Source organism: Asterias amurensis, chromosome 8, assembly GCF_032118995.1.
Source record: "Asterias amurensis chromosome 8, ASM3211899v1".
Lineage (NCBI taxonomy): Eukaryota > Metazoa > Echinodermata > Asteroidea > Forcipulatida > Asteriidae > Asterias > Asterias amurensis.
In genome coordinates this window covers 21,515,485-21,524,917 of record NC_092655.1, presented here as the reverse complement: position 1 = coordinate 21,524,917, position 9,433 = coordinate 21,515,485, and the positions used below count along the sequence as shown (strand labels likewise).

The 9,433-nt window shown below is 36.9% G+C and overlaps 1 protein-coding gene across 1 annotated transcript in view; it reads right to left on the bottom strand.

Moving 5' to 3' along the window:
- Window positions 1-2,956: 2,956 nt before the first annotated feature.
- The window catches only part of LOC139940459 (ubiquitin domain-containing protein 2-like), an 8,875-nt gene continuing 2,398 nt past the window's right edge, over window positions 2,957-9,433 (bottom strand). Inside the window, exon 3 of the mRNA XM_071936721.1 lies at window positions 2,957-7,645. Within this exon, the coding sequence (XP_071792822.1) occupies window positions 7,257-7,645 (389 nt within the window). The 3' untranslated portion in view covers window positions 2,957-7,256. The remainder of the gene's footprint in view (window positions 7,646-9,433) is intronic.

Below are 9,433 nucleotides of genomic sequence, written 5' to 3'. Positions count from 1 at the left end.
TAGCAAGCAAATGTTGTGTATAATCATTGCTAATAAATTATAATTATTGAAGGTAATTGTCTGCACTGATCTATGTTACTGTAAATCAAAAGATGAGTTGCTTGCTGAAATGGCACCAAGTGTATGCACACTTCTATTTTCAGTCACAGTTCCTGGGTTCATTTTCATAAAGCGGTAAGGCAGAAAATACTGCTTGGAAAATGTCTTTGCTTAGCAAAAAAATAGTGTAGTACCAGTTGCAACAATGAAAACTTTTATGGAATCTTTGCTGGTAAGCAGTTTCTGTTCCGCAAAATGTATCTATGCTTAGTAAGTTTGTTGTGCTTACTGGCTTTATGTACTGTTGTTCCTTCAGTTCTCTACACTACCTTTGTGAAGCTGGAGACAATGTTCACATAAAATGTCAAATTTACATATAAAATAAAATTAGATTCTTGTTTTTATTATCAACACACAGTATTAAATATCATGAATGTACCACAGTTTATTCTTTTAAATATTACAATATATACAACTCGACAATTTGCATAATTTGATGTTATGCATAAGTAATTTACACTTTGGCTAAAAGACTATGATGAGAATTTACAAGACAAGTGATAACCTCCTATATTTAGTTGACTGATGACAGAACCATGGAAATTTTAACACTGGATTAAAGTTTTAGACATAAAAGGTTTGCGCCATGAGCACTTTGTGGAATTGTGGACTTAAGAAATTGTCAGTATTATTAACATAAACCCTGTGAAACAACTGACTTTATGGGCCACTTATTATGCAAAAATTTGGAAAAATAACCAACCATCCAACCATCCAACCATTCGTTAGTTAAAAGGTTTGTCAGAATTTGTTTCGAGTCAAATATTTGACAGTTCCAAGAACAAAACATTTTTCTGAACAAATACTTTGTGAAGCACAGTGTATCTGTACTCCAGCGGAATATTGTTACCAAGAGAGACACAAGAGTACATTCGGCTGTATGAGGTTTAGTACATTGACATTTATAAGTGTGCAAGACCATTGCACTAATAGCGAGTACAATTTGATATCGAGCATTACTAACGCTGCAATGCACGCATTGGAACCAAACAAATTGTCTTTCAAAAACACCAAAATAGTGAATGATAGGTAATCAGCTAGTGGGCTTTAACACTGTCTGTCACACTAGTGCATGAGCCATGCCAAGCCTCTTTGAAACACTCCAACGTACACGTTATTACACTCCATTGAAGAAGAACAAATGGATGCATAACTTCAAGGAGATCCTATGAAGTGTTCACAGAAAGTGCAGCTTTCACAAGTGGAAACATTGGCTTTCTGATACATTACGCCTTTGAAAATCACACTGCACTTGATTGTCTTATTCTTTCTCGGAGCCTTTCTTATTGTACCAAATCCTCTGTTTGAGAGTGCAAATAAGTACATGATAAGATCAAATACAAGAGTTGTATCTGAAGTTTCTGGCACTTTGGAAAAAGGTAAAATTCACACCAGCCACAATGTTTTAATAGATGTTAAATTTGCATCAGGGATAGTAGCATTTGATAGTAAAGCATTTTAAGAACCATTTTAGTTAAATGGATATGTAAAAAGAAAACAGTATTTATACCCACCCCCCCCCCCCCAAAAAAAAAAAAAAATTAAATCTGAGAACCATTACCGTGTAACACTTCTCAGAATGTGTATTCCTCCTAAGGATTTTTTGTCCTGCATGGAAACAAAATTTGCTCTGGAATTTTCAGTGATATTTTCTACAAGTTTGACTACCTTTTGAAATGAAATTTTCAGATGTTCGTTTTATTGTGTATATACTACATGTATATAGGATTAAAACAATTAAGCGGTTTCAAAAACCAAAGGAAACCATCCACAGAAGTTATATGTTTTTGAAATACACAGTTGTTCAGAATATGCCTTAATTAACAGGTAACCGTGGCAAAATAACTCCTAAATAGGAGTAATTACTTCTTTCCAGCATTTTATTTTGATTTCAATTGCAATTGTTTTTCTTCTGTTCTAACGTACTTTCAAAGAACGTATAAATTTACTTTCAAAATGTAGTTTCCATAATTGGTTGCAAATGCCACGGCAGAGATAAGGATTTATGCTAGAGAAATTCACAACGATTGTTGACATAGAAAGATTATCACTCACGAATACCTAACACGTAAAAACATGTAATTTACTTTCCTTTTAAAATGGGAAATATAAAACTACATATAAAAGGCTTGCGAGTGAACCTAATAAGTATATTTTCCATTTTATGGTTTTTACATTACAAAATTAAACATACATCAAAAAAACATTTAGGGGAGTGTTATTTTTGCTGGCTGTTTTCTATTTTAAATCCCATTTTTTCATCTGCGAATTTCATAATAACTTTTTTTAAAGAACCAGGGAAGGATTTCACAAAGAGTTAAGACTAGTCTTATCTCGAGTTAGGATGAGTTACTCATCCGTAAGGCCGACTCACACTGCAGCGATAACGAAAAACGATAACGCATTCCATTGGTTGAATGAGCGTGTCTGATTCTGCATGGAGCATTTCAACCAATAGAATGCGCTCTCTTTGCATCGTGATCGCTATCGTTTTCATTATCGCTGCAGTTTGACTTGAGGACTAGTCATACCTTTTTAAAGGAACACATTGCCTTGGATCGGTCGAGTTGGTCTTTGAAAAGCGTTTGTAACCGTTTGTTATAAAATGCATATGGTTAGAAAGATGTTTAAAAAGTAGAATACAGTGATCCACACACATTTGCCTCGAAATTGCGTGGTTTTCCTTTTATTTTGCGAACGAACACGGTCGGCCATTTATGGGAGTCAAAATTTTGACTCCCATAAATGGCCGACCGTGTTTGTTGACGAGGTAAAAGGAAAACCACGCAATTTCGAGTGATACTTGTGTGGATCATTATATTCTACTTTTAAAATATCTTTCTAATCATATGCATTCTATAACAAACGATTACATACACTTTTCAAAGACCAACTCGACCGATCCAAGGCAATGTGTTCCTTTAATATCTCCTAGGAGTAGTCCTAACTCTACCTCAGTAATGTGAACTCTCACCTTACTTAGAAAAAAAAAACCTAAAATAAATACATCATTCTTCTTTTACATTTTAGATTTAACTAGCACAATTAATTAGCTTAAAAGAGTTTATAAATAAATTGACATTAATAATAGAATACAATTAACAAAATCAAGAGCAGTGTTGTTTGTGGAAATTTAAGGGCAGTATTAATAATTTAAAGTTACAAAGATTCCCAAGATTTTTATTGTTGCCAACGGTGATGCACTATTCAGAGAATTACAACAGAACAAAAACATAAATAAGAAACTCTTTCAGTGTTTCTAAAAGAAATCCTGCAATCAAGGCTCCTATCACTCAACCAGTTTACTTGCCTTCAGTCTCCTTTGAAGGCAAAATTAAATAATTTTTTGTATTCCAAACACAAGATTTACACAATCTATTTGCTGACTGCATTACTAGTCTTGGCCCAAGACGTCAGTCAAGTTCTTATGTATAACTCTATGTACCAAACAGAGCTCCGTGGATACCAATAGTCAGGTCTCACTTTTCATCAATGAAAATAAACCATTCATTGTTACTAGAGACAGGAATCAAGACATAAATGGCTGAATAATGATAAATGTATCATGTATCACTACAAATAGGACTTTTTAAAACTACTATACAGCCTCATTATCTTAAAGATAAAAATTATATAGAGTACAAATTACCAAAATAACCGCCTGAAAAAAAAAAAAATTTCGAGCTCCCCCTCCCCCTTCCTTAGCGCATGATCAAGGTGTCTGGTTGAAGTATATGCCAGAGTCTGATTCAAGCATCATTGGCTATGGCTCTTGCCTTTTCAGTAAGCCAGCCATAGCCACAGCTAAAGTCAATAATTCCAAACTCGTTCCCAGGGGTGATCGATGATGCCACGTCATTTTTTACCCCGGCATGCCTTGCTTTCTCATCACCCCTCGAGTTGGTTCATTAAAATCGGGCACTTTTTAATAAGGCCTGTGGCGGATCCACTCTATGCACCCGCTCATGTATATTTGCCCGCAAAAGAGGCATCCAGTCAAAAAACAACCGGTCCCCTCTCAATATGCTTTTTGATCTTGCGATATATCTAATTGATGCAATTTTGGGTGACCGTGTGAAAACATGATCAATTGAAAATGGAGTCACGTCAAAATACTCGCATTTTGACACCCGCATACTATGCGTCCTGCAAGCACTCAAAACTCCTTAACAAGCTTGCACGCAAAGTAGTCACTTTTAGTATTCAATCAGCGGTCTTTTTCGGTACAAGGGTGAGAGGTATCAAAACTCAATACCACAATTACCAATGGTAGCGAGGCTGCGTTAATTTTGCCAAGGCTTATCTTCCATTAGCCTTCAAGAACTATACTTGTTGTTTTCTATTTACAGATACAAAATAAGTGTATTATTGTAACCAGTGGTTACATCTCATTAAAATATACATGTGTAACAATTTGTGTGTAGCCATCCACGTTAGTTCATTAAAATACTATAAACTCCAAATTGAGCCGCTAGAAATTCTCATCATTACGAAAATACTTTGAAATGTTTCATCTTTGGATATGAAACATGTAAGTGAAAATAAAATTTACCCACAACGTTGTTTGAGGCATGGTGTGGACACCTGTTGTACAACTTGATTGCCCTGCTTGTCTTTTTTCACATAGTTAAGTATTTAAAGTGTGCAATATAGACACCCTACTATCAATGGCTATGCATTATATTTGCAATTTCTGGGTACATCATGTGACAAGAACAGACCCCTTGCATTGGCCGCCATTCGTGAGATCAAACAATGGAAACAAACACGCAGCGCACAACTCGTAGCCAATGATAGGTCGACCTTTCACAATAAGCCTATTCGGAGTTCCAGCTGCGCATGTCTGTTCTGCTGAAATTGCAGTTTGTTACTCTCCCGTAAAGGTCACTAGAGAGCAACAAACTGCGTTGTGAGCAGTAACAGACATGCGCAGCTGGAACTCCGAATAGGCTTATTGTGAGGGGGCTGTTTGCACTAGTTACGTTGAATGCAAAGGGTCTAATCCATCTTAGTATTTGCTAAGTATTTATCCTGCTTTAATGCACTTATTAAACCTGTCACTAAGATAAGTTTCATCTTAACAACAGCTATTTTCCCACACTCCAAGAAGTCCTCACAGCATTGAATCAAAGTCTAATGACACCAAACACTTAAAGACAGTGGACACTATTGGTAATATTGTCAAAGACTAGCCTTCACAGTTGGTGTATCTCAACATATGCGTAAAATAACAAACCTGTGAAAATTTGAGCTCAATCGGTCATCGAACTCACAAGATAATAATGAAAGAAAAAAACACCCTTGTCACTCGAAGTTGTGTGCGTTAAGATAGTTGATTTCGAGACCTCAAATTCTAAACTTGAGGTCTCGAAATCAAATTCGTTGAAAATTGTTTCTTTCTCGAAAACTACGTCACTTCAGAGGGAGCTGTTTCTCACAATTTTTTATACCATCAACCTCTCCCCATTACTCGTAATCAAGAAAGGTTTTATGATGATAATTATTTAGAGTAATTACCAATAGTGTCCACTGCCTTTAAGTGTCCTTTGCTACTGTGCCGGTAGTTAAGCTGCAATAGACTGTGCGAGTCTTGCCTGACTTAAAACATCAGCACACCTTAAAATGCGCGAGTTTGTTTCCTTCACGCATTATTAAGCAGTGAACATTTGACCAAAAAGGTCAAAACAAATGTTTGACTTGCACAGTCTTTAGGAATTAACTCTTTACTCATAAAAAAGTCTTTTACCTGTTGAAGATTGCCCACACAAATACGTTCATTTTGTCAGAAAAAATTCTGCTTTGACCAAGCTTTTTAAAGTTGGATTTTATGCATTTCATTGACTATACACTGATCATGTGAATTTGTCTACTGATCTGCATTTTAAACTATGATTACTAACCATTCAATGCCTGACCAGCAGGCAATAACCTATCTCTAGGTTGACCTGTCAAACACTAGACTTCATTTATTAAACGAGCATGTGTCACATTTCAAAGAATGTTATGCATCACTGGTTAACTCGTGAATTCCCTTACTCTCAACACCAGGTCCAAATTTCATAGAGTTGCTTCAGTAGAAAATATTGCTTATACATTTCCTGCTTAGCTGAAATGAGCAGGATACCAGTGACAAATTGTATATGAGACATGGTAGTTTTGCTGGTAACCTTGTTCTGGTAAGCATAAGTTTTTTGTGCTTAGCAGCTTTTTTTGCTTAAGCAGCTTTATTTGGCCCTGGAATGACACAGACCCTACGTTGTTCCATTTAAGAAAACAAATGTACAGTTATACACAATCGATAATAATCCGCCAGATCTCTATTTCTCAAAAAACAAAGTATTGAACTTGTGGTGGTGTGCCTCATCTAATGTTAAACACAATCAGTATAGACATTTATCATGATGCGGCCATCTTGATTATTCACCATTCTACTCAGTGTATTGCACCGAGTCTGGAAGGGCAAATAGTCTGGTTCCCTTCTGTATAATGAATATAAGCATCCATTACTGTCGTTGGGTACAGGGAACATGACCAAGATAGTGGTTTAATGACAAAGGGTCTATAGCAGTACACAATTTTGTTTGGACAATATTAAACAGAACCAGCTGTTTAATTTGGGGTTTGAGTTGTGCTTAGCAGGCTTGGAATTACATGAAGGCCATGACCTCTGTTGACCCTGGTCTTGGCCTTGGTGCCCCATCAACAGTTTCCTGTAGACTTTAAGATTTTCCAAAGGAAGTGCCCATTGCAATGAGAAAATGGCCTTGTCCCCTCAACTATGAAATTCCAGGCTTGGATTGAGGCTTAAAGTGCAATTCTGTTTTGCTAATTTTATTTTAGATAAATTGATTCGCCAGTTTTAAAAATCAAACTTATCTTTGCATGAAAACATCAACAAATCTATTTGCTGAAATTCTAATATTGTTGCTTGAATGTTGACGTTGTGGTAATTGACCATTAAAAAGTGCATTGTTTTCATGTCAACATTCAATGGAATAAAAAAACAGAGAGGGGGGGGGGAACAATAAAAAATTAACCCCTGAATCAGGTCACGACACGTACACAATTTTGACTACTGTGAGGAGGGTACACATTGAAAGAGAGAAAATAAGAGCACATGTCCGATAGTATAATGCACCATTCTAATAACCCTAACGTCATCCATCCACGGGTGGCGGATTAGCTTCAGAGACTATCACCTGCACCACGTAACCCTTCGGTATCTTCACCTCCTCGATCTTAGTTTTGTCCGTTAACAATTTCCCTGAGAAGAACCAGCGTTGACGCATGGGCTCAACTCCAGTCTGAGTGTTCAGTCGCTTTTTGACCTGGTGCACAGTCTCCGTTGAACGGACGGTCATTTTGACGTCCTTGCCAGTGGACAGTCGAAGTTTGATGGTTGTTTCAACGCCCCCTACGGGAAGGGGTTCGTCCTGCCCCAAGTCTGATTCACTCTCGTCCTCAACCATGTTTACGGGCTGGCTTAGACAGTAGACAGGAAGGACATATCGATTTCCTAATTCATCGTAGCAATCTGTTAGCATTCCTGTAATAAATAGGACATTAACAAGCTGGTCATCGCACTATTTACATCGCACAATTAACAAAATACATAGGAGGCCTGTATGGTTCATTATTGAAAGGGCAGAGGCACCAAGGCATTTTATAAGTAGGACATTCACAAAATGGTCATCGCACTATTAGCATCGCACAACTAACAAAAAAATACATAGCAGGCCTGTATGCTTCATTTTTGAAAGGGCAGGGGCACCAAGGCATTTTATCATTGTAAAGGGCACTCTATGAGGAAAACTAGACTATTTCAAGGGTACCAAGGCAATGACCAGGGGCATCGGGGCATACGCCTTTGCTTCCTCCATTAAAGGAACACGTTGCCTTGGATCGGACGAGTTGGTCTATAAAAAGCGTTTTGTAACCGTTTTCTATAAAATGCATATGGTTAGAAAGATGATGTAAAAGTAGAATACAATGATCCACACAAATTTGCCTCGAAATAGCGTGGTTTTCCTTTTACTGTGCGAACTAACACGGTCGGCCATTTATGGGAGTCAAAAGTTTGACTCCCATAAATGGCCGACCGTGTTAGTCGATGAGGTATAAGGAAAACCACGCAATTTCGAGGCATGTTTGTGTGGATCATTGTATTCTACTTTTACAACATCTTTCTACCCATGTGCATTTTATAACAAACGCTTTTCAAAGACCAACTCGACCGATCCAAGGCACTGTGTTCCTGTAAGTATCAGGCCTGTATAGTGTTAGCCAGAGGGGTGTCTGGGCTGCAGTGTCTTTTGGACATTCTGTTTTCAACTTGGACACCCTGTTTTATCTATCATTTTACATCTACATTTATTCTTAGTGAGCAAATTGGACACAAAGTTTTAAAATTTCCAGCAAATTTGGACACCCTTTTTAACCAAATCCAAACTGAAACCTTGAAGTTGGAATACAGGCATGTATTTCTACACTCAATATGTTTGTTTGTAGTGTTTGAATACGGTCAAATGCATGGATACATCCAAACAATGAAAGAGAAAGTACCACAACGAAAAAGATACCATCAATTCTTACATTTTCTATCTTAAAGCTACACTGTGTTGGTAATGACCTGAACAGGGATTGTGGCTTTTTGTCACACTATGGCATTGACTCATTACTATTCTTTGTTCAGACTGTGCTGAACTTTATATATATATCTTGGTTGATGTGACAAGTGAATCATCTTGTCTTTGTCTAGCGCCCTCAGTTGGCAGCTTCTGCAACTGGATGGTTTCTAGCTAGCTGTACACAGTAACTGGATGGTTTCTAGCTAGCTGTACACAGTTTTCACATGTAAAGATTATGTTACTTTACAGTACACACGGAAAGTTTATGACAACACGATTTGAGAAGCCCAGCATATTGTTTCCTAGTGAGTTATTTCTGATAGTATTTAGTTAGAGAAAATACTATTACAGTTGAAGTTGTTTTTCTTCATTGTGTCTGATGAAGTAGTTGTTGCTACGAAATCTAAATGCAGATAGAAACATTTATAACTAGTTAGTCAATTAAGTGCTACATTTTATTTTCCCCTCTGCACTTCTTACAAAGTGAAGATTAACACAAGGTTTATATCTTTAGCAGGCTATTATTTGGCATAAACCTAGTCTTGATTGGCGTCACTAGTTTTTGAAAGAAAAAACAAGTTTGTGGTTGGCCTGTGAAGTTTGATTATTGAGTTGCAGTCGAATAAGTTTAAATGAAAAGAATATGAACCAAAAACATAGCATGGTGTAATAAAAATACAACTTTTAAATGTTTTTCAAATGGCTGA